Below are 26,490 nucleotides of genomic sequence, written 5' to 3'. Positions count from 1 at the left end.
CAGAATTTCAGTTTCCGTTTCAACTAAAGATTTTCATTTCAGTGTGTCACTACTAAAGATGTCTTGATTCTACTCTGAGCTCCAATTCTATACTTCACAGATTGGTTTTGCTCAGATAAATAAAATTCCTTCAACAGAACGTCCTTATTTAGTGCTGTAGAATGTTCTGACTGTCCACTTTATTTTACTTCTTTAACTGTAGAAATGTTGAGCTTATTAAGCAGATAAGTAGCTTCTTCACATCATTGAAATCTTTATGCCCCTCCCACCCTAAAAAAGTGCTAATATTAGCCAAAAGCTGCTCCAAAATCAATGATTTTAGCACATAACGATAACAAAAAAGGCTGTGAGATCATAGGCCTTCACTGTATTTTCCATATACCATGCATTCTGGCATTTACTACATCTGGCCACTAGAGGTCACAGTCTACTTTGATGATGACTGCTAGAGACAAAGCACTGCTGTAGGTTCATCCTATATTGTATCCAGTGCCTTTTTCAGAATGAATGTTGGACACACACACTGAGTTAGTGTCACATACGCAGAAACCTGAGTGCACTGTAAATTTCAAGTGTTTCATGGAAAGACAACAAGGACACACAATTAATTAGCAGTTAAAAATCTGTGCCTGTGTGTGTCTCAGTGTCTTGGTGTGTTATTATTAATATATTGCTATATCACGATCTATAAAGATGTACTTGCATTAACTGAAGGTGTTTACAGAGTGGGCTGTCCTGTGAAGGCTCCTCATTTGTATTACATAATAAAAACAGATCAATCTCCCAAGGCTGCTTTTTGCATCACTGAAAAGGAGATGGAAAAAAAAACAATAGGTTGCTGTTGATGTAAATGATGAGATGGTAACTCAGTTAGCATAGTCCACTCAACCCATGTCTAGGCCTGTTCCTTCTCACCTGCAAAATCAGCTCAATTCAAGTCTGCCCAGATCCAGCCCGAGTCAGACGGGCCAATCACAGAAGCTGAGTCCATCGCAAATTGTCCAGCACAGGTTCAGATCCTGCACATCTCTTACAACAACACAGGGCTGCATTTTATTATTATAATGTAATGCATGATATTATTTACAAACTATATATACATGTCAATTATTTTCCTTCACTTGCTATTACTTTACATGTATAGCACGCTTTTTATTAACCACATGTAGCTCAATTAAAAGCACATTTACTCAGATAAGCATTAGTTCTTCCTCAGTACTTATAAGGCAAACAGAACAATGCCACTCCCAGCATCACCCTCTGCCACAGTTATAAGGAAAAAGTGCATTTTCATGCATTAAGCTGATATGTACTGTATCACGCTACGTAAAGTTCTTAAAGCACACATATATGTATATCGCTGCTGTCAGAACAAAACCTTGTATCTCCATTTTTGTGTTGTTTTTCAGTTTTTGACATATTTTGAAAATGCATGTTGCTCTTTAAATGGTTTGTATATTTCATGATGATTGGACCACAAGAAATGACCCAATATTACTTGGAAAAAAATCTGGTTCCTTTGACTTACATTATAAGGAAAGCAGGTTTTTCTTACATTATAAGAAAAGGTTTTTCTACACACACACGTGTGTGTGTGTGTGTGTGTGTGTGTGTGTGTGTGTGTGTGTGTGTGTGTGTGTCTTGTGTTTGAATATGACGTGTCTTGAATGATTGTGTGTGCATATTTTGTGAGAGGCTACTTGAGAGTGAGTTAGAGCATTTAAAATCCATGCTTTTCAACCTCTTCAATTACAAGCTAATGTTCAGTCTAACAAACTGGACTAGTTTTCATTGCTCTGTGTCAAGAGTGGAACCTGAACCATAATTCTAATAATTCCAATAACAAGCATAATTACTTAACACTCTCACTTCCTTTATACTAAGAAACAGACTTATGAAAGAGACTTTGTGATGTAATGCATTATTTATTATTTATTTATTTATTTATTTATTTATTTTCCTGCTGGTCTGTAGTTGTTAGGCTTCATGATGGAAGGTGGTGTCTTGTACTTGTCCTGAGGGTCAGTGTAGATGATGATCTCCTTGTTGTGCTGCTATGACTCTCAGTCTTCATCGTCCTCTACTTCAGACAGGTCGTCGACATGGACACACGCACTTACACGCAAAAGGAATATGGCTTGACCCCAAGTGTCACACAGAGCTCTGCCTTAGATCTCCTTCTCTGGCACAAATGGGCCACAGGGACGTCCTGCTCATTTACTGAGGGAGCAGCATCAGGTTCACGAGCACTATCGTCATCCTGAGAGGAGTCCTCAACGTGCTCATGTATCTCCTGTTCTTGATCTTTGCTCTGCACCTCTTTTGTGGTTCAGTCTGAGCTTCATTTTCTGCTGAGATGTCTTTTTTGAGCTCAGTGTTTTCATTTCATCTTCCAGCACTACCTTCTCCAGTGCTTTCAGTAAAGCTCCACATCTCCTCTGTGACACAAGCCTCTGGGGCTTTGGACCAGCATGTGGGGTGGGCTAAGTGTCTGGACGCTGAGCTGAGGTGTGGATCTCTCCACAGCCGGTATTTTGGTTCCACAGTTTCATTCCCTTTCTGTGTTCAGGCTTATGAGCTTGGAAAGCTGTCAGCTGTCAATTTTTTACCTGGAGTCACAAACTTTCGATGAGATGTTGTCAACTGAGGCCTGGATGAAGCTCTCCTTTGTATGAAGCTCTTCCCTGCTGCACCTACAATATTCAGCTGGTGGGATTTTGCAGGGGGTTCACTGGTGATGTTAATGCCTTGGGAAGCCGACGAGTTTCCACTGAAGTTTTGCACAGGCAGTGGTGGAAACTTGGTGGGTGCACTGGGCCTGGGCTTTTTCTCAGTTTGGGGCTCTTTTTTTCAAAATGTCAGGCAGAAAGGAACCACTGCCCTTTCTGCTAGGAGTGATGGCACAGGGTTCTCGACTCACTGTGAGAGGCTGTAGAACCTGTCGTTTCTCCATTAGGGTGGTCCTTTCACTCCTCCTCTGATAGTTGTCCTCCTTCATAACTACACCTCAGCAATGACAATAGATGGAAAGTCTAAATTCAAAATGAGGTGTTTGAAAACAACACTGGAAGAACTTGCAGGCGAATGTCAAGTTCTGTTTCAGTTTTTTTGAAAGAAAGTCTGTAGAAAGACCTCCCAGAAAAACTGTGTAACTGTCCCAAAGACCTCAGTGATGGGATGAAAATCTAAAAGTGATTTCTACCCTGATGAAGCTCACATATATACCCTCACGTGCCCTATTATGATGTCAAGATGCACAAGTGACACCATCATTTGTATTCCAATGACGTCGCAATCGTGCAAAGGTTCTTTCTAACCTATTGGTAACTAGCAAAGATACTTTCTCTAGATAGACAAAGCACTTCTTGTAAGTCGCTCTGGATAAGAGCGTCTGCTAAATGCTGTAAATGTAAATGTAAATGAATGCAACAACAATAACTGATCCAGCAAAGGCAGTAAAACATTAAACAAACACTTTTTAAATATAATTTTTAAAGCTTATTGAGTGATATATTTGAGTGTATTGCCTTGATTTTATCTTCTAGTATGCACTATACTCCTCTACAAAAAAGACATAGGACATTAAGCTTTTAATAACATTGACAGCAAATCATTAACCAAATGATTGATAAAGTAACTTAGTGTGGGTTAGCTTTTCTTGTTGATTTCTTTAAATGGTTCAAATATATCCGTTTGTATATAAGTTTTCTTTGTAAGTTCGCAGACAGTCTTTTACGAAAAGGAGAGTAAGCATTATTCCACTTCGACTGATGGCGTCAAACAGTTAAAAAACATTACCAAGCTAGTTTGTGTTCAGTGTGAGACAAAATATTCTCTATAGAGTTGAAATTTGGACACTGACCAAGCCAAACCAGGAAATCAGGAAAAAACATTACATTTTGCGCTTCGCCTATTTTTGTGCACAGGTGGGTATGTACACTAAACCAGGGCTGAAGGTAAAACTGCATTTTGATAGAATAAATTCCTCTTTTCCCAGCAGAGGGCGCCTCTTTACTTGTTTAGCAGTGAAAAATGAACAGAATTCAGTTTTATGTTTCAGACAGAAACATAGAAATGTGAAATTGAGTGAAATTATAAATATTGTTGGTAAATTTGTATTGTAGTATTAGTTTATACGTGAAAATCCCCCTATTTTTTTTAATACAAGCATACAGAGGTCTACTGGTAGGGAAACTATTGAAGGTGCTCTATGTATTGAGGTTCAAAAGCTTGTGGAAAAAGAGAACATTCACAGCACCTTTCAAAAAGTTCAAAAAGTTCAAAAGCCTTTGCAGCTTTTTCTTAGATTTTGTGTTGCCAGGTTGCAGGCCTGTTGCCAGGTTAAAGGCCTATTTAACTCAGTGAAGGTTGCCATGGATATTCATTCATTTGTCCTCTATTTATATTTCCACTTCAGTAGCACAAAAAGGACTTGGTTTAAAACACACTTATAGTCAATGTAACTGCTGAAAACGTTTTCCTTCTGCACTGTGAGAGATACACAGAACTCGTAGGGTCTCTATGTTAGGGGTCTCTATGTTAGCTGAGCATTTTTGCTGGATGATAGATGGGAGTGGGAGGTGAAACATGATATTATTGGCTAATATTATTTTTCCCCATCTGCCGGTGCACAGTAACGTCATAAAAAGTCAGAGGACGGTTTTTAAACAGGCAAAGGACACTGCTTTTTGATCACTAAAACTTTTTGACATATAGGGACCTTCTGGTTTATTCATTTTTGCATGATCTATTCTAGCCAGCCAATGCTTTGCTTGCTAACCCTGAAGTTTTCTTTCCTTCAGCTACACAGAACATCGTAGAATGGGGTGTCTGAAATTACCATCTTGCCTCATTGGCTGTTTTCTCACATTATGATGCACACAGATTTTTCTAGAAAGATCATAAGTAGCCACTGTCGCCCTGTGACCACTAGAGGATGACCAACACAAACTGTGCAGCAGCAGATGCGCTATGGTCTCTGACTTTACATCTACAAGGTGGATCAACATGGTAGGAGTGTCTAAATGGAGTGGACAGTGAGTGGACACAGTGTTTAAAAACTCCAGCTGAGAATGACCCACCACCCAAATAGTACCTGCTCTGTGAGGGTCCGTGGGTGTCCTGACCACTGAGGAACAGGGTAACGAAGTATCAGAGAAACTGATGGACTACAGTCTGTAACTATAGAACTACAAAGTGCAGCTATACAGTAAGTGGAGCTGATAAACTGGACAATGAGCGTAGAAACAAGGAGGTGGTCATAATGTTAGGCCTGATCGATGTATTATGTTATTAAAGTGCTTAAAATAATAAGAAGAAGCAAAATAAGAATATAATAAGCTATATGTAGTATAAAAATGTTCTCTCAAATGGTGAGGGGTGAAGTTAGGATAACTTTCTGGTATTAAAAAGATCTGCCCAAAGATGGCCCATCAGGACGCTTGACTGGGCCACGCTTTGGGCAGCCCTGGTCTAGATAGCAGGTATGGGCAATATTAATAATTCATCATTATAATGATAAACTGAGTCATGTTATATCACAATATGCTTATGGAAATCATCAGAACTTCAATACTCACTGAATAACTGTTTCTTTATAAGAGCATAATTAGTCCTGTTTAACTGGATTTACTGATTCCCTCAAATGTATCAATGTTGCATGTTTGCCGTGTTGCCCACCTCTGCTAGACGGTGTAGTGCAGTAAAGAGGCGAATCGTGATGAACACAGACCTTCATCTAAGTCTACTCAGCCTTCACCCGGTGCCCTGTTTCAAGTGCAGTGTGAGTTCAAGTCTCACTTTGACGTCATAACTTCTTTCCACTAGTGATTAGTAATGATAAACTCACTCACTCTTTTCGGCGTTACCATGGATACCGTCATCATCAGCACATTGCTCAACTCTGATAAGTCTCTCTCTCTCTCTCTCTCTCGCTCTCTCTCTCTCGAGAAAGGGTGGAGTCTGGGTAGAAAGTCTGAGTGAAGTCTTAAACTCTGCACTTCTCTGGCAGCGCCCAGCTCTCCGCTACTCGCTCTCTCTCTCTCCCCCTCACTCAGCGGCTCGGTAAGATAAGAACTCTGTTTTATGTCTTTTAACTTCTGCTTTGGCGTCTGAACAGGCTCAATGCTAGAGGACTGTCGCAGTAGCCGAGTCACTGCTCTGTTCTCTGACCTGCACTCAGCCTTTCAGCGAGTTTGGGTTTAATTTGCTTCACCTGCGTAAATCAGCGCCGCTCTGAGTTCACCAGCTCTGTGCCGCCGTTAGCCGCGTTAGCCTGGCAGAGCTCCAGCCAGGTCGTTTAAAAATGAAGCTTTTATTGTTTTATTCTGACTAGAGACCCAACACTCTTAGCAACAGTGGTCTCTGTGTAGTACCAAAAAGGTTCTGTGCGCCTAACATGTAGAACCGTTTATAAAGGTTCTCCAAAGAAGTAAATACAGCAGGTTTTCCTTTGTAAAGAAGAACCGTTTTATCATGCTGTTTAATATTGAACAGACATAGTTCAGCATGTATAACCATTACTAAAGCATAGTTGAAGAAGCGTTCTAGTTTTAATAAATAATAATAATAATAATAAATTAGTAATAAATGTTCTAGTTATTAATTTGAGATTTTGGATGAAAGGCTATTTTAGCGATGACGTAGTTACACTGTACCTCTATTGCTCTGCATCTCTCTGTCAATCTATCAGTCTGTCTGCTTATCTGTGTATCTATCTATCGATCTATCTATCTGTCTATCTATCTGTCTGTCTGTCTCTGTCTATCTGTCTGTCTCTGTCTATCTGTTTGTCTATCTATCTCTACTTCTATATTCAGGCTTGCCAGAGCATTTCTTTGCTCTCCTTCATCTTCAGATATTGTCAGGGAGTGCCTTAACTTGGGTCTGTTCCAAAAAAAGTGTACTCTGCCGTGCCGTCTCCATCCTCTCTCCCACTTTTCCCTCTCTCATTTTCCAAAGTGTGTTCTGTTTTTCCAGCCATTCCTAATTAGTTAGACGATCACTCATTACTATTTCATTCTGCAGTTGGATGCTTTCTTTCTGTTTTCCACTTGCCGAACTTCATCTCTTCTCTCTAAGCTTTTTAATTGTAAATGCGACTGGCAGTGTGTGTGTGTGTGTGTGTGTGTGTGTGTGTGTGTGTGTGTGTGTGTGTGTGTGTTCTTGCTCATTTTAATGTGTGTATGTCAGTTTCCATGTTTATTCTTGTGGGCATTACTCATCAAATGAGCCCACAGTCATTTCAGCACAAAAACTGTGTTATTCATCTGGGGGGTGGCACACGTACATGGGAAAAAAGGGAACAACCCCATGATGAATTTCTCACATGAATTTCGAGAGCGCTGAATGATAGCTTTGATGACATCATTTTCCACAAAAGTTCAGATTAAACAGTGACCAGATCGCTGTATTGGTTACCGCTGTTAAACTAAGTTTGGAGTCTCTCTTTCTTTCTCTCCCTCACATTTAGTGTTGAACTACAACAGCCATGCCGTCAGAATTAGAAAAAGCCATGGAGTCTCTCATCATGGTTTTCCACCGATATGCTGCCAGAGAGGGAAACAGCAACACTCTCAGTCGCAGAGAGCTCAGAGAACTGATGGAGAACGAACTCTCCAACTTCCTCAAGGTAAATAACCTCTCTCTCTCTCCCTTTCTCTCTCTCTCTCTATCTCTCCCTCTCTCTCTCTCTCTCCATCACCCTCAGAATACCTCATGCATTCCGCTGTCATTAGGAATTTGTCTTGATGTTTACTCACTTCCAACACACCACATCCAACACAGATGACTTCTATATATATTGCAGCTTCAATAAACATAGAATACAGTAAGTACACACATGTACATACATAAGTAGAGTATTATTGTGCAGTTATTGTGCAAATCCTACAGTATTTTATTATGCAGAAAATGTACCTAGTGTATAAACAATATATAATGACCATAAGGGCAGTACAGTACAGAGAGATGTTACTGGCAAGTTATGAAGTTTCAGTTTTAGGCTGTACTAAGAACCCAGATTTTTTTCAGACAGTGAAAAAGATTGAGCTTTTGGAACTGATGAGCTGTAGACAGATGTAAGATCGAATCTCCTTGGGCCGATCCAGCGATCATAGTCATAATCAAGGGAGCTGGCTGATGTGCTAAAGTAGACACATCTGTAATAAAGAGTGTGGAAACAGACAACAAATGTCAAAACTAGAAGATGAATCTAGAAACATGGAAACTAGAGAAACAGGGAAAAACAAATAGCAGAACTCCGGAACAAGGTACTTAGGAAACACATTCAGGCTCCATGGTTGCAACATAAACACCTACAATACTTTGTGAAGAAACAATAAAAAGAAAAGGAAACTAGACACAGGTGAAAGTAATACGAATAAACAGGACACAGGTGCTGGTAATTGTGGATGGAAAGAGCCAGACCAGATCCAGGATTGAGAGTCTGGGAGTTTTCATTGTTGTACGGTTGATGTTTGAATATATTGCTATTGCTACTCGCAGAGTGTTTTAAATCTTGAGGTTCCTTCATTACAAAGCCATCATTTTTAAATACAGTTTGGTTAGATTCTCCCATGATACGTCTTCAGTTATGCATAAGTGGTTAAGTATTGGTAATTTTTTTTTTAAACAATGACTCAAGTACCAAATATAACAAGAAGGAATAAAAAGTATCAGAGCAAAAAAGTTTCCCATAGAACTGCAGTGGAATGTCTTACAACATTTAGCATAACAGAAGGTGTTATTTATCTTTTCTTGTGATCCTTCATGTCAAATAAAATGCTAAAGCTTGTAAATGAGAGTCCAGCACAGTTTACTGATTTCTCAGCTGAACCTGGTAATTAATTACTGAGTTGAAACAGGCGTGTTTAAGCAGGGAAATGACCAAACTGTGCAGGAGTGCAGCCCTTCATGAAAACAGTTCCCCTCCTCTGACAAAAAGGACTTAAATTGTAAAAAGCAAACACAAAAACCATCCAACTGTTTGCTTACATTTATGTTACTAAGTAAATATAACTAGTTGCTATGTAACTGAAGTTCTAAAGCTCTGAGAACTTGAATTTGAGGTTTGGTTGGTAGATTCTCCTTATATACATCCTTATACTCCCTTTCTCTCTTTCGTGCAGTCTCAGAAGGACCCTTTCACTGTGGACAAGATTATGAAGGACCTGGACACAAACCGAGATGGAGAAGTGAGCTTTGAGGAGTTCGTATCTTTAGTGGTGGGGCTGTCCATCGCCTGTGAGCAGTGTTACCAGTTGCACTTGAAGAAAATGGCAGCCCGAAAGTGAAGCATGCAACAAGTGTTTTTGTATTTTTTTTATTTTTTTTTTATTGTAGAAGGTGACATGATAATCATGTTGTCTTTTTAAAATGACAGATTGTACCAAGTTCTTTGAAACTGGAAATAAGCATTATATGTGTTGTTTGTGTGAATAAAAGAAAGCAAAATCGAGATGTTCATAGACTCATTTGTCGGTTTGGCTCAGTGTACAGTCTTTGGGGTAAAAGTCCAATACGACATGCCTGTTTATGACATTCTGCTCTTTGCCCTGCATACTTCGTTTTACAGCTCAGAACAGCACTTCAGTTTCCTTTGCCTGTGGGCTGGGTTTTTGAACACAGTTTAAAGTGGAATTACACTGTGAATTCATATGTTCGCTTAAATAAAATCAATCAGAGTGGTTTGATGAGAAGTCAGAGTCATTCACACTGGTGGTGATAGGAACCAGACGTCCGAAGAGTTCCTCTAAGAAGCTTAAAAGTTATTACATGAAATGGTAACACACTGTCTGATGCCTGAGATGTCTGATTGCTTTCGGCCAAGAATGTATTGTGATTTACCTCTAATTATTAACTATTAAAATGAAATTTTGACAGTTAATAAAATATATCTACGCTGTAGATACCCCAAGTTCCTATCACCACCACTGTAAAGCAATCTGAGGCTATAATTTGCTCTAGAACGGTACACTCCAATGTCAATAACCTCCAGCAGCACTGCGGTGTCTGATCCAATTAGACCAGCGCAACACACAGATAGATAGATAGATAGATAGATAGATAGATAGATAGATAGATAGATGTAAACTGGATGTATGTATTTTCATTTAGCCATTGTGCTGTAAAGGAACTGCAAGAACCTAACACCTCAGTGCTGAATCTTCAGTATATTTTAGACCCTACAAGCCAGCACTAAAGACCTGAGGCCTAAAAGGAGTGGTGCCTAAATCACAAGGCACTGGAAAAACAGTGATTATTCTCAGTTTATTTTGAGCGGCGGTGCTATGGAATGACACAATGTTGTATCCCCATGTTTTCCAGCTTTGTCGTATTTTTTCCTTCTCTCCCTGCCCGCCTTGTGTAAGTGGGTGTGGCCCCTCATTGCGGTCAGTCTCTGTTACCGGTTGCCATGCAAACACAACGTTGCTCAGTGACCCCTGGTTGTTTTAGGGCGGAGACCAGAGGGAATCCACAGAGCACAGAAATCCTGCAAGCTGTAGAGTTTCCTATTTTGCCCTTACCTCAGCAGCAGCTTCTCAGTACTGATCATGGAATAAATGAACATGACTTCTCCGTTATGTTGTGAAATTTGAAAGTATGTCTAAGTCATTTCTAATAACCACATGGTGAATATAAAATATACTGTAGTAATGTGACTCGTTATGGTGGGCTAGTTGATTCACACTGTGACCATAATTCAAAATCTAATAAGCAATAATAAATAGAGGGGGAGGGTACATTATTGATTATAGGAGTTTGAGTCAGTGGAAGAGAATGCAACTGGTCATTCAAGTTATCTTGCTACCATAACTGTCCTACAGTTTGGCAGATCATTAACAAGCTTACTACACACTCACTGTCTTTTTTCTAATCACGCAAACCATACTAGAAAGAAAGAAAGTGTAGCTATTTAAAGGGGAATTTCTCATTTTCAACATTCCTGCATAATTAAAGGAGGGCCCACATCATGGAAAAACAAACTGACCTCATTTTTTCAAATAAATGAGATTAAAGTAGTATGTACACATTGTTAAAGTTTCACAGTATACCATTTACTATGTTTTCCACACAGTCCATACATGGAGGCTTCAAAAGCAGCCTGGTTTAAATGAATTGTTTCTGTGATGTCACAAGAACCAACTTCTTAAAGAGCCAACTAATGAAATCCACTTTTTCAGCCTACACCAGTTTAGCTCTGCCCATTCACACTAAAGTCATAAGGAGCATTTCAGCTCTGAGTGCTTTTTGAAACAGTCACAATGCAGGACAGCCAATCAGAACAAGCTCATGTACATATGGCACAGCAAAAAAACAGCCTGTTTGCTTCATCTGGCTAAAGAGGGTTTGGCAAGTGATCACGTAAAATGATTTATGACCATTTTTCTACATAAAATCACACAAATGTTATAAGTGGACTTCAAGGGGGAAAATTATAATATATGTCCTTTAGGATGTAAACAACATTGCTGAATGTGGTTTGATGTGAAATGTTCTGTTATTAAAGAAACAAAGTTATTCACAGTGCAGACGCCTGAAGAGTTTAATGCCTCTAAAAGCTCCCTCACAGAAAGTTATAACATAAGATGGTAAAAAATATGTTGTCTGATGCCTAAGGTATTGTTTCGTGATAGTTTTGAGATAGAATTTTGGCCTAAAATGTATTTTTAGAAGACATTTATGGTGAAGTGGTACATATAGGGACTGGCAACCTGTCCAGGGTGTATTCTGGTATTCTGCCTTCCGCCCGATGACCACTGGGATAGGCTCCAGCACCTCTGACCCCCCCCCCCCCCGGTACCCTGAGGGAGAAGTGGCTTAGAAAATGGATGGAAACTTACTGGCTCTGATACCTTTACTTGGCAGTGATGGGAACCAGGCGGACAATGTCTACCACACAAATATAGCCATTTTATTTCCTGTCCAGGGTCGCGGGGGGGGGGTGCTGGAGCCTATCCAAGCAGTCATCGGGCGGAAGGCAGGATACACCCTGGACAGGTCGCCAGTCCATTGAACCATTTCACATAAACCGTTATGAATTACTTTGTTTACATCTCAGCAATTGAATTATGCAGATTTTGCACATTTGGAAAAACTGATGAAACTGCTCTTTGAAAGTTCAGCCAGTATCTTCAGAGGAAAAGGCCTTAAACTTCAGCGTCTTATTAAAGGCAAAAGTTTACATTCAGCAAAAATCTCTTTTGGCATAATTGCTACCCACCAGCTACGTTTTATCTATGCAGGTTTAGTGAAGGATTAGTCTTTCCTAGTCTTTTCTTGTGGCAGATGAGTCACAGAGAAATGTCTCCTGCCTGTGTAAGTCATAGCTGAGAGGGGCGGGGTGGAATGGGGGGAGGGGGTTAGTTCCTACATGTCCACAGGGTGGCATCAGAGTTCAGCTTGAGAAACCGCCTTGCGCTCAGTGTTGAACTGATCTCTGGTGGATAAAACCTTCATCATCCAAGTCCTCAGAGAGTCTGAAATGAAATGTCTTACTCAATAAAAGCAACACGTGCTCGTCCATCTGTTCTAAGTAGTATTGCAGAAATGGTGCAATAGAAAAATTCCATTTCCAAGTTATTTGCAATGACCTTACACTTGACTGCATGCAAAAGCAAACATTCCTATGCAAAAGCCATATAAGCAGAGTTTACACCCATCTGGACAATAAATGTGTTTATTTCTTTTAAAACCCATCTAACATCAGAATAAATACCAACAAACATTAATAATGTAGTAAATGTAACATGTATTTGTTTTCAAAAAAGCAGTTGAGATCCGAACTATGCTACTATGCAAGAGTCAGAGATCAACCTTCATTTACTTAATTTCCAGTCAAAATGGCAAGTTATTGATCATCTATTGTCTGGAAAAAAAAACAGAAAACATATATAACGGGAAACGACACAGAAGCCTCAAATACAATCTTTCATGGTTTAGTGTTTCCACCTTTTGCCTTAATTAACTTCCATTCTTTTTAGACTTGCTTTCAGTTTTGCAAAGACATTTGTTGAGATATTTTTCTACAAAGTTCTACAAAATTTGGTTGTATTCTCTGTTTTTAAACTATAAGCAGCTCAGTTTAGAGCTTGACTACTACTGACGAACAGACTCTAAAATATCCTGTTGAAAGTCACTCTAATTGCTTTCTGCTTGTAGATAAAATGCAGTTCTAACTTTTTCATTGTGCATACACTAATCTATGTCAGAGGGACCAGAGATCTGTATGTCTAAACAGTAATTTTCAGTTATTTTCTCATGACTATACCTTTATGCAAGTGGATTGTCTTATTTTTAATGCTCTCAGAAATATATATTTGTTCTAACTAATAACAAAGAATAAATACCAGTGTTTTGAGAGGTGGCTTAATCAGGGAGAGGAGAGAACTCTGAAAACTTTTGCTGCAGGTTTTGGGGGCTTCTGCTTGGAGCTGGATGGCTGGATCCCTTTCCCCTTTTTAACTATGGAGGACTGACAAAGGATTGAGGAGCAGAGAGGAGATGGGGCGGTGGTGGGGATTGCGAATACTTTGTCACTGGAATCGGAAGGCGGAGCTTCCATAACTACATTTAGTATTCATGTTGACTGGAAAGTCAATAAATGAAGGGTGGTCTCTGACTTTCACACAGTACTGTACACTGCCACAGAGCTTCTGCAAAGACTCAGTAACAGTGACACATTCTACTGTCTGGGTTCTAAATTTTATCACACAAACTATCTTTACTGTACAGTCATCATTTCTACCAGCACACGAACTGCAGTATAGTATGTTCTTTACTGTGCTATAATGCTTCAGCTGCTAATTTCATTGCAAAATATTACTAGAGACTTGTAATGGTTTTACTCCATAGTGTTGGAGCTGCCTGTCACTATATGCAACACGCATACTCTGAATACACTGAACACACTGCCCTAAATATATTAAACATTTTTTCATTTCCAGTTGGTGCAGAGGTACATGCAGGTCTGTGTAAGGCAGAATACCATTATTTACTATGATTAACATCACATATAAAAACTGAGAAGACACGTATAGCTTCACTGCTAATTTTGGATAGTTAATAAAATAGGTATATTTGCATTGTAGACATTTTGACCCATAGTTCCTATCCCCACCACTGTAAAGAAAACCGAGCTGAAATTTTGGCAAAGGTTTCCCCTTTAAGCACTCAAATCAACTTATTTGGTTTCAGACACTGTGTAACAGACTGTTATCTAAAAAATGAACTGAAATGAAAACAACAAATATAGTAGCTAGACACAGAACATAACATCTTGTCTGTATTTTGCCACAGAGTATCAGAGACCACCTTATCAACTCTATTTAAGATTATTTGACAACTCAGTGTGTTCTGAGGCAAGTGTGTAAGGATTAATGTGGGCAGTTTGGGTGATAAATTAATGAGGTATGAATTATTTCCATTACTTGTTAGTTTCATTAGCCTTTTAGCTCCAGTGCAGAACTAGAGAAGCAAACTTTAGACCACCATGACCATGTCTGGGCAGACGGGCTACATCTGAGGAAACAGAAAAAATGTGTGTATCTGATTCACTTAATTATTGTTATATGTTCTCTGTGCTCCACATGTATCCTAACAGTCTGCTTTGTCTCTTTGTTGGGCTGTGTTAACTTGACTATTTGATGCATTGACAGCTCCATTTATTATAATAACCAGTTGAAAGTCTTTGAAGAACTCTGAAAATATAGATGTACATCAGTATGAACTACTTTTTGATGTTCTAAACCAAGCCTAGTGCTCACAACGAACCTCTAATCATGTTCTCATGTCCTATATATGTGCAGTTCAAACAACAGTCCCACCAATACTTTAACACATTTTTAGCATTGGTTGCTGGCCTATGACACTGGCCTTTGTTCTGTGTGTCCATAGTAGCATCTATTCCACTGTGTGGTGTTGTCCAGAGGAGGATGTCCAGAGCGTTCTTTTTTGAGTCTTCATTCCTCTAGTCAAGTCAAGTCAAATATATTTGTACAGCGTTTTTTACAACTGATGTTGTCGCAAAGCAGCTTCACAGAATTCCAGTAAAGACAAAGTTTTAACACGAATGTAAAAACACCCCGGTGAGTGAGCCAGGGGCGACAGTGGCAAGGATAAACTCCCTCAGAGCTGAGGAAGAAACCTTGGGAGGAACCAAGGCTCACAAGGGGGGACCCATCCTTCTCTGGTCAAACTACCTACAAGTGATTATGCTACTAATATTAATAGCAGTAGTATTAGTAGTGGTAATAGCTATGAGTCCATGAAAACTTCAATGTAGGGTGGGCAGCTAGTCCAAGGAAGGTGGTGGTAGCTGCGGCGTGGGCAGCTGGTCTGAAGTGGGTAGCAGGAGGGCTCGACATTCAGTCGTCCTTCAGTGTCCAGCTGGACAGGTGGGCGGTCGTTTACACGGAAAAAGACAGAGAAATTGAATTAGTTTTGTTCTGTTTGGGCATATGTAAAACAGGGAATGTGGACATTTCCAGAGCGTGGCTAATGACTCCGGCAGATCTGACTATGACAACTTAACAGGAGAGAACCAGAAGGACACACAGACATGAGAGCACTCTGAAACAGTTTGGCATCCCTCCGCTCCACCGTCCACAAACCTGAGTGACCGCGTGCGAGCAGCGGGACGACAGCACCAGCGTCTCAGTTTACTATAATTCCCTGTGTCCATGGACCCCTGGATCTGTCGCCTTTATCTAAGGGGGAACATTACCTACCAAAAGCTAAACTGAACAAGTGAGTTTTCAGCCTAGATTTGAAGATTGCAAATGTGAGTCCTGAACATTTTCTGGAAGATCATTCCAGAGTTTGGGGGCTTTATAAGAAAAGGCTCTTCCCCCAGCTGCAGCCTTATGAATTCTATTAACTATTAATAAACCAGCACTCTGTGATGTGAGTAGTTGTGATGGCTCATAATAGCAAATAAGGTCTTCTCAGGAGCGAGCCCATGTAGGGCTTTATACATCAATAAAATGATTTTATAATCAATACGGAATTTAACAGGCAGCCAGTGAAGTGATGATAGCACTGGACTGATATGATGAAATGTTCTAGTTTTAGTGAGGACCCTGGCTGTGGCGTTTTGGACTAGTTGAAGTTTGCTTAGATTCCTGCTCGTACATCCTGACAGTAGCGAGTTACAGTAGTCTAGCCTAGAAGTAATAAAGGCATGTACTAGTGTTTCTGCATCACGCAGGGTTAGGGCATTTCTTATCTTGGCAATGTTGCGAATATGTAAAAAAGCTATCCTAGTGATGCTGCCTGTGTGTTGATCAAATGATAAATCTGAATCAATTATGATGCCAAGATTTTTTGCTGCTGTAACTAGGTGTAACTAGAAAGTCAGAGAGATTTAAAATGAAACCTGTTCATTTATTTCTTGCCAATTTTAGACCCAAAAGGAGAACCTCTGTTTTTTTACTGTTCAGTAGGAGGAAATTACATAACATCCAGCATTTCACGTCTTTTACACAGTCCTCTATTTTCTTTAATCTGTATTTGTCATCAGGCTTGGCTGATATGTACAACTGTGTATCGTCTGCGTAACACACACACACACACACACACACACACACACACACACACACACACACACACACACACACACACACACACACACACTAAGCCGCTTCTCCCTCAGGGTCTGCATAACAGTGAATATACACTACAAACATGTATACTGTAAATATTAATGGTCCTAAAATAGAGCCTTGGGGAGCTCCAAATCTCACTTTTGAATAATTGGAAGATGAATTGTTTACACTGACGAACTGATAACATTCTGATAGGTAAGATTGGAACCATAATAGGGCGGTCCCTGTGACTCCAACCATGTTTTCTAAACTTTCTAGGAGATTATTGTGGTCTATTGTATTGAAAGTTCTGCTGACGTTAAGTAGCACTAACAGGGATACGTAGCCTTGATCAGAGGCAAGAAGAAGATCATTAGTTATCTTAACTAGAGCCGTCTCAGTGCTGTGATGTGGCCTGAATCCAGATTGGAATTTTTCATATATATGGTTCTTGTGTAGATATGAACTAAGTTGTTGGGCCACAGCTTTTTCTAAGATCTTGGATATAAATGGTAAGTTAGAAACAGGCCTGTAATTAGACAATATGCTAACATCAAGATTAGGTTTCTTGATCAGAGGTTTGACAACTGCTAGTTTAAAAGTTTTGGGTACATGGCCCAGGCTAAGGGACGAGTTTACTATAGTTAAAAGAGGGTTTATAATGACGGGCAGTACTTCTTTGAGTAATTTTGAGGGAATTGCATCGAGTATGCAGTTTGTGCAATTTGCACAGGAGATAATCTTCTCTAGCTCTAGCTATGGGAGTGGGTAAAAAGTTTCCAGCCTTTCTTCTACAACTACATTATGTATTTCATCAACCATGTCAGATGACCACCAAGTTGGATTTAATACTGTGGGTTGATTTGTTGTATAATATTTTCAATTTTATTATTAAAGAAGTCAATAAAAAATTCACTGGTGAGAGTCCCCGGAAATTGTGGTCCAGTACCTGCCTGATCACACTAAACAGAACTCTAGGATTATATTTATTATTCTTGATCAGTGAGGCCAGATATGCTGAATGAGCTTTAGTGCCATTTAGAGCCATTTCCGCTCTAGTTTGTTTTAAGGTGTGGGTTTTATCGTTGTACCATGGGGCGAGCTTTTTCTGCCTTATTCTTTTTATTTTAAGTGGCGCCACATTTTCTAAAGTAGCTCGAAAGGTTTTTTTTTTTTAAATAATACCAACAGAGTCTAGAATTGACGTAAATGCCTTTTTAGTGGGTCATCTACCTTCTCAAAATGGATATTAAACTCTCCTACAACTTTTACTTAGCACACAGCTAGGTTTGCCACGAAATCACTAAATTCTTTTAAAAAATCAGAGTAGGGGCCTGGTGGTCTGTAAATGTTAACTAATGAAAATGCGTTAATTTTTATGACTGGATTTTCAATGTGGACAAAAAGAACCTCAAAAGAAGTGAAGGTGTCACATTGTTTCTGACTGATATCTAGGGTATTTTGGTAAATTACACATCTACCACCACAATCTTGCACTGTGTACATAATTATAGCTGACATGCGTGGCTTCATTTAGTGTTGAATATTCATCTGGTCTAACCCACGTTTCAGTGAGACAGGAAACATCAAATTTATGATCACTACACTTAGGAGACTTTTTACTAAGTTTTACCCATGGCTTGTTAATTATGGGTCTGCAAAAGCAAAACTGCTCTGTCACAGTGCCTAAAATACAAATAAAATAGGTGTGCTTGACTAAAACCTGGGGTACATTTTGGGGAACACATAAAGGTGGAGTGGTGAAGATGAACTGCCCCAATGCAGTGCTCTTCTGGCTCAATACTTCCCTTTAAGGATGTATTTTCATTGTTGCATGAAGCTAGCCAGCTAATGCAAATTTGATCAATACAGGAAAAACACTTTACGTGGCAAAATGGCAAGTCAATAGTGCTGCATTCAAGTCCTTCACAGAAGTTCCTATTCACTGGACAAGCTGAAAATGATACTTTTTTGTTTACTGTGTCCGCCAAGGCAACACTACCCTGAGAACGTGTGGCTACGGCCATGCAAAGTTCCTCTCGGGAGGCATCTATCCTCTTTGTATGTTGTGTCCTCCCACATTATCCTCGCCCTGTGTTTTGCGTTGGAGTAGTGCTGGTCTGGGCACTTCTTACTGCCTGTTGAAGGCCCTGTTCAAAATAAAAGCACCTGCCCAAGTTTCCTGCATCTTCTTCTACACTGACACTACATTACTTTTGTTTTTCTGTAGTCAGAGGGTGATTGTATTTTCCCTTGCTTTAAGAATATATATTATCAGAGGATGTGCATTAGATGAATGTGTTTTTATCCTGTTAGAAGACTCGCATAACATAATGCTCCTATCAGTATTTTTGTGAGGATGATAGGACGTTTATTATTTATTAGCCTGCAATGTTAACGTGTGGCTGCTGTATAACTAAAAAAAAACCCTTTATCCAAATATCAGGGGCTACCATTGCTTTATTCTGTTAACACACCCTGAAAAAAACAACTTGCATTTGCTTTTAGGTGAATATTATGGATTCATACATAAAAGTCACCATAATATGGGAGACAATATTCCATCCTAAAACTCAAATTCCACTCCAGTTCCGCTATTTCTGAGGCCTCACTGTTCGTGAATATGGGTAATGTGAACTTTAAACCAGTAATCCGAATGAGATTCAATCAGATTTTGTCTTTTTGACTATTTAAAAAAGGGTCTGTAAAGTTTAAGTGCACAGATATAAGGCTCATAGCTTCATTCCATTCATCAAGCCCAGTCTGAGGTCCAATCCCATTTCACCCCTCGTCCCTACCACTTAGCCCTTACCCCTCTGTTTTGCGCATTCACACCTAGGGGTAGGGTGTCCTGATTTTTGTGGAGATAAAGAGGTAGGGTAAAGTGTTAGGGTTACATGGCCCTCCAAATGAATGTTTTTCAGAGACATTTGTTCAATGTTGTTTCAATGTATTATGGTCCTTTTCTTCATAACGTGCATAAAAATCGCTAGCAGTATGCTAATGTCTCGCTAGCTGGCTAAACTTCCTGTTCCACCTTGAATGGTGCAGCAGTTCTGACGCATGAGGCACCGTTTACGGTGGAATTTAAAAAATTGAACAAGCTGGAGAATAGCTGACTTCAGCTTCATATTGCAAAAGAAATAGGCATGAGCGATAATAAATAATTGCTGCATCTCCCCCTTTGAAGATATAAGATGCCCTAAACTAAAGCCCGGCAGAGAGGTTGCTGAACTTTACCACTCCTGGCAGAGCTGCCTACAGAGCACCGCTAGTAGCGGAGAACACGGTCCAAGAAGACCCTTCTTAACACTGTTAAAGAAGTAATGTTCTTTCTATTTGAGGGTTGTCCAATTTCAAATGGGAAGATTTCGACCACTACCCCTTGTAACTCAGTTCCAAGGTGACCCAAGATGACCCTCGAAAACAAGGTGTAAGGGTAAAAAATAAGAAATGGGATTGGGCCTAAGTCTAACATACACCTAGAGAGGTGAGAAATAAACAGTAGAAAATCTGTCCAGCGCAATTCATCAACAGAACAGAATGACACTAAATGCATACAAAAGAATCAGCCACTAATGTTAATGACTAAAATATAGGTATGTATTTATCCTCATGCTGTTGTAACACGTGCAGAATGTGGCTTGGCATTGTCTTGCTGAAATAAGCAGGACGTCCCTGAAAAAGACGTTGCTTGGATGGCAGCATATGTTGCTCCAAAACCTGCATGTACCTTTCAGCATTAATGGTGCCTCCACAGATGTGCAAGTTACCCCTGCCATGGGCACTGACACACCCCCACACCATCAGAGATGCTGGCTTTTGAACTTTGCGCTGATAACAATCCGGACAGTCCTTTTCCTCTTTGGCCCGGAGGACACGACGTCCATGATTTCCAAAAACAATTTGAAATGTGGACTCGTCAGACCACAGGACACTTTTCCACTTTGTGTCAGTCCATCTCAGATGAGCTCGGGCCCAGAGAAGCTGGCGGCGTTTCTGGTGTTGTTGATATATGGCTTTCGCTTTGCTCACGCAGTTGTTCACAAAATGGTGAACCTTGTCCATCCTTGCTTGTGAACGACTGAGCCTTTCAGGGATGCTCCCTTTATACCCAATCTTGACACTCACCTGTTTCAAATTAACCTGTTCACCTGTGGAATGTTCCAAACAGGTGTTTTTTGAGCATTCCTCAACTTTCCCAGTCTTTTGTTCCCCTGTCCCAACTTCTTTGGAACATGTTGCAGGCATCAAATACAAAATGAGTGAATATTTCCAAAAAACAATAAAGTTTATCCGTTTGAACATAAATATCTCGTCTTTGTAGTGTATTCAACTGAATATAGGTTGAAAAGGATTTGCAAATCATCGTATTCTGTTTTTATTTATGTTTTACACAACGTCCCAACTTCATTGGAATTGGGGTTGTATATATATATATATACAGTGATTTTATGGATGTTCGTGTGTTTACCATTTTCAAGCCTCTCCTCGAGGAAGTCCAGTATTGTATGTAGTTAAAAAGCAGCTCCTGGTTTGACCAATCAGTGCTTCAGTAAATTGTGCTCATGATGTAATTGATGATATTAACAAGTCTCTGTGGTGGCTGTGAAGGTGTCAAGGAAAAATATGGACCCAAGAAATTCTTGTTACTTTTTTATTATTTTTATGTTTATTTGAATTATGAATATGAATTTATTTTAATGTATATTGTGATAAACTCACTGCTGAGGTCAACTGTTTAAACATTTGCTTAGATGCCTAAAACTTCTGCCCAGTACTGTATATATATAACCAAATAAAAGTAACCCACATGTGACCAGTTGACACATGACTAACATAACTGGCATTAACTGTTATGAATCTGTATCATGTATCTCACTCTGTTCTATCAAATCTATGTGGTGCGGCAGAGGTCTGTTGTTCACGTTACTGAGAATTCCACCAATTTTCAAAGTTGTCTGCTTGATTAAATCGCTAATGTGAAAACATAGTTATTCAGAGTGGTTTAATGTGAAATGAGAAACTTGCAGAATGTTCACAGTGGCAGTGACAGGAACCAGACAGGGGGACATTTTTACATAATTCAGATATTAAGATTTACATTAAGTAATTCGGAGCATTTTGATGTGAAATGCATCATTCTAAAGAAACTTCCAGAGTCAGAATTTCTCAGAATATTGATGATAGGAATCAGACATTCAAACCATTTAGCACACACAGTTCTGTGACAAAGTATTTGATTTCTTCTATTTTTGCTAATTTGTCACATTGAAATGTTTCAGATCATCTAATTGTAATGTAAGATAAAGACAACATGAGTAAACACAAAATGCAGATTAGAAATGGTCATTTCATTTACTGAAGATAAAGATTTATTCAAAACCTGTATCACCCACGTGAAAAAACAATTGCCCCACAAAACCTAATAACTGGTTGACCCTTGGCAATAACAACTGCAATCAAATGTTTGAGATAACTTCTGATGAATCTTTTATATCACTGTGGAGGGATTCTGGCCCGTTCTTTTTATCAGAATTATGTTAATTCATCTACATTGGAGGGTTTTCAGGCACGAAGTGACCGTTTAAGGTCTTGTCACAGTATCTCAATGGGTCAAACTTAATTTTGTTTATTTTGAGCCATTCAGAGTTGAACTTGCTTGAGTGCTATGGATCATTGTCCTGCTGCATAACCCAACTGTGCTTGAGCTTTAGGTCACAAACTGACAGGAGCACCTTCTCCTTCAGGATTTTCTGATAGAGAACAGAATTCATGGTTCCATAAATTGATAAGTCGTCCAGGTTCTGCAGAAACAAAGCAGCCCTAAAAGATCACTCTACCACCGTGTTTGACTGTTGGCATGATATACGAGATGTAATGGGAACCATGTCTTCTAAAAAGTTCCACCTTTGACTCATCAGTCCACAGAATAATATCTCAAAAGTCTTGGGGTCACGTAGAGGTTTTCTGGGCAACGCGAGACGAGCCTTTGTGTTCCTTTTGGTCAGCACTGGTTTGAGCTTTACAGCTGTCCCATAGATCCTATTTTTGCCCAGTGTCTTCTTATTGTGGAATTGTGTACATTGACCTGAACTGAGGCGACTGAGGCCTACAGTTCTTTAGATGTTTGTCTGGGTTCTTTTGTGACCTCATGAATGAGTCACTGATGCGTTGTTGGTGAAATTTTGGTAGGCCAGCCTCTCCTTGGAAGATTCACCACAGTTCAAGTTTTTCCACTTTACTTGAATTATCTTTGTCGAATATTACAAGTAGCTGATGATCTGAAATATTTAAGTGTGACACTTTGGATAATAATAATAATAATAAGTTACATTAATATAGTGCTTTTCACAAACCCAAGGTCACTTCACATAGCACGGGAAAAAAAAACAAAAAAACAGAAAAACTAAGCAGTGAAGGTGGAAGAAAAACGTGCATTAAAGTCTTTAAGTCAGATAGTAAATGAAACCATTTCATTTGTGTTGTAGACATCGACACCCTTGGCTCCACCAGCACTGTAAAGAAATCTAAGCAGGTATATTTCTGTAGAACAGGACATTTCACACCAAATCACTCTGAATGACTTAGTTTACATCTTAGCCACTGAATTAAGCAGAATTCTTAAAATAACAGTGGGATTACATTTTACATCTTAACCACTGGATTGTGAAGAAATTCAGAAAAAATGTATAAAATACTTGTAAAAGCTCAGAAAGTTATTACATGAAATGACAACAAACGCAGCGCAGATAGTGATAGTTTGGAGCTAAAGGCTTGGCCTGAAACATGTAGTTAAGCACATTCACAGCTGAAAGGAGTCGAGGAGGCGTGAAGCCAAATTCCCTCAAAAAAACTTTTTATACCACTATCAACTGAGAACACACGCGATTCCCTGGCGGCTTCGCACAGTAAATAAACGGCTACTCTGGTGTCGAACACGTCTGTTCCCTTCACCGGCCCGGTTCCAGTCACTTCTGCCGTACAACTTTCTCTGCGCTCAACCGGTCTGAACGGCACGGTTTACACATCCACGGGCGAACTACGCAGCGGGTCAGAGAAACAGGTGGAAGCTCCCTTTTCAGCCCGAGGAGACCTGTGCTGTGTGTCCGCCTGCGAGCCGCTCGGTTCCCCTCGCTGAACAGTGGCTGCCTGTTCCTGCCTCGCTGAGGGTCTCGTGACGGTTGCGAGGAGCGACGACAGCGCCGCTCGCGCGTTTATCTGCGCTTGTTTTTGAACGCGCGTGCCAGTCGAAAAAGATGGCGGACTCCGACGGAGACGAGGTCCGGCCCGCTCCTCCGGCTTCGCTCAGCGCGGCGCCCCGCAACGGACCCGCAGCAGGCTCGACCACAGCCACGGCGGGCCCGCGTATCGTCCGAATCGTGAAGTCAGAGTCGGGCTACGGCTTCAACGTCCGCGGCCAAGTCAGCGAGGGCGGGCAGCTGCGGAGCATCAACGGCGAGCTGTACGCGCCGCTCCAGCACGTCAGCGCCGTGTTACCGGGGGGCGCGGCGGACCGGGCAGGGATCTCCAAAGGAGACCGGATTCTGGAGGTGTAAGTGCCTTTGGTTTTAATGCAGCCGTGTGCGCCGGTTCAGCTCGCAGGCACTGCCTTCGTTGCTCCGGGGCTAACGTTACCCTGCCTGCCTACCCTGCCCTGACAGTCGGATAAACACTGAGCCGTCCGCTGCACGCTAAGACCGTTAGCCAACTCGCTAGCTGCGCTAACCGTGGCTCTGACTGCTGCTGCTGCTGCTCCTCCTTAAGGCGCTTTAACGTTTAATTCTCCGAAAATGTAACCGCCTGCGCGGCTGCTTCTTAGCTAGTTATAAGGCTGGGAAATGGAGAATAACGTAACGTTAGCTGGCTTGCTAAGTGGCTTCAGCGAACCTGAGGATAAGTTAGCATATCCTCTAGCTTTAGGGGCCACTTTGGTTGATAATCATGCAACACTGAGTTCGTTTGGCACGTTTCACAGCCACAGCGCTGTCGCTTATTCACATGTTTGATCGCGGTGGTTCTGTTGATGGTCTCTTTACTGAGCGTTTATTTGGCAGCGAACGCCAAATGTCACTGTTTATGTTTACCTGAGTGACCTACAGTCTCCTCTAGTAGTGCTGGGACAGTGTAGCAGTGAAAACACTGTTGTAATGAAGTAAATTATGGACTGTCCCCTTTTATTGCTTATTTCATTTCCATCCAGTGAAATGCAGGTGAACGCCAAAACCTAATAGTGGGTTTTTTTGTCTATATCACAGCTGACATTTTGTGGTTCCACCTCATGCAGCGGTCAGTCTTAAAGGATTTACCAAATATGCATCTCCGTAGTTACCCAAATCCTTGTTTTTCCAATTTAATAAAGTTTACAGTGTCCGAGATTTTTTAAAACTGCCTTGCTTTTGGTAGGTTAGCTATTTTTACTTGATGCATCAAGTCATATAAGCTTTTGTGCCTGTGTACGTTTTATTATATAAAAATGTAAATAAGGTGACTCATGTGAGAGATGTACAGTTTTAAGCAGGTATTAAGTTACTTAAAGGGTGTTTCTGCGTTATTGTGGGACTATGATGTAAGAAATTTCAAAAGGGGTTTTGCAAAACTGTGGTAGTGATGGGAACCAGACATCAGAAACCACTGAAAGCTACATCATAGGAAGTTATTACATGTGATGGCTAGAGTCAGGGTACCAGAAACCTGAGCCTTTTTTGCAATACATATTTGGCCTGAAATGTCATCTTCTTCCTCTGTTTAATGCAGAGAGGCATATGCAGGGTGCTGTAAGGCAAAGTAGTACTCAAACAGAATGATTTACCATTAACAGCATTGCATGTACAGCCACATTGATAATTTTAGGTAAAAATAAAATGGCTAAATTTGCAGACCTTGTGACCCCTGGTTCCTTTCACCGCTGCTGTAAAGAGATCGGTGTTTGTCAATTTCTCTACATGAACTGTTTCACGTCAGACCACTCAGTAAGACTATGTTTATACCTCAAAAATGTAATTACTGTGGAGTTCCCCCTTTAATATTCTCCCTGTACTATACTCAGGTCTTCTCTCTGAAGGAGCTGTTAGTTTCAAACCACTAATACTACATTAACTCTCAAACTACTAACTGCTTAACTTTAACCTTATGTTTCGTTTGACCAAACCCAGATGTGCTTTTTTTTTTCCCCAAGTGATAATTAGGTTGGAGTTCCTCAATCAACCAATCACCTGCAGTTCACTGCAACAAGTGTACAGCACATGAGAGTGAAGTTGAATGCCTCACATTTCCAACAGGGTGCACATCTTCACACTGTGGTGTTGTTTGTGTAATAGTATGCTAATGGTGTGCAAGATTGCCTCAACTTGAATGGATCTATTCAAGACATTGTAAGGCACAGAGGGGAAAATGGCTAAACTCTTGTCAGTCTGCTGCTGCTGGGCTGCATGTTATTAGCCTTAATGTTGTTTTGAGATGTAGTGGTGGGACTATATCGCTGTAGATGGACAGATACAGACAAGGATGTTCTGTGGGCTGATTGATAGGATGTCACTGTGAATCCCTCAGGCCAGTCAGTCACTGCCATTTGTAGACTTCACCAGAGAGCCACCAGGGCAGATGCGATTTCATGGGTATTTGTGGTCATTACACTTATCAAGACCTTATTTATTTGTCCTGTTTTAGGATACGTTTGTGCTTGTTTGTGTGATGTTTAGTCAGTTTACATATACAGTAAGTCAGGACTGGAATTAAAAAGATGAAAGCGAAAGGGTGTGCCTGTTGTTTTGCTGATCAACAGCAAAATTTGCCATTTGCTGACTTCAGCTCAGCCATTTAATCGCAACTGTTTTTTAGGAAGTATTTTCTTTTGCATGCATAACAACGTGGTGGATTTGTGCGGACTTGTGCAGTGATGTGTATT

The 26,490-nt window shown here is 40.3% G+C and overlaps 2 protein-coding genes across 2 annotated transcripts in view; both read left to right on the top strand.

Moving 5' to 3' along the window:
* The first annotated feature begins 5,925 nt into the window (after positions 1-5,925).
* Positions 5,926-9,459, top strand: s100a10a (S100 calcium binding protein A10a). The gene is made up of 3 exons (XM_017715373.2): positions 5,926-6,063; positions 7,472-7,630; positions 9,129-9,459. Exons 2-3 carry the CDS (start codon positions 7,490-7,492, stop codon positions 9,291-9,293), a joined length of 306 nt encoding a protein of 101 aa, XP_017570862.1. The 5' UTR covers positions 5,926-6,063; positions 7,472-7,489; the 3' UTR covers positions 9,294-9,459.
* Positions 9,460-23,476: 14,017 nt separating this feature from the next.
* The window catches only part of snx27a (sorting nexin 27a), a 29,604-nt gene continuing 26,590 nt past the window's right edge, over positions 23,477-26,490 (top strand). Inside the window, exon 1 of the mRNA XM_017715343.2 lies at positions 23,477-24,138. Within this exon, the coding sequence (XP_017570832.1) occupies positions 23,843-24,138 (296 nt within the window). The 5' untranslated portion in view covers positions 23,477-23,842. The remainder of the gene's footprint in view (positions 24,139-26,490) is intronic.

The sequence above is a fragment of the Pygocentrus nattereri genome, chromosome 1 (genome assembly GCF_015220715.1).
Source record: "Pygocentrus nattereri isolate fPygNat1 chromosome 1, fPygNat1.pri, whole genome shotgun sequence".
NCBI classification, from domain to species: Eukaryota; Metazoa; Chordata; class Actinopteri; order Characiformes; family Serrasalmidae; genus Pygocentrus; species Pygocentrus nattereri.
Note: the sequence above shows the minus strand (reverse complement) of the source record. Positions and strands in the feature narration are given on the sequence as shown.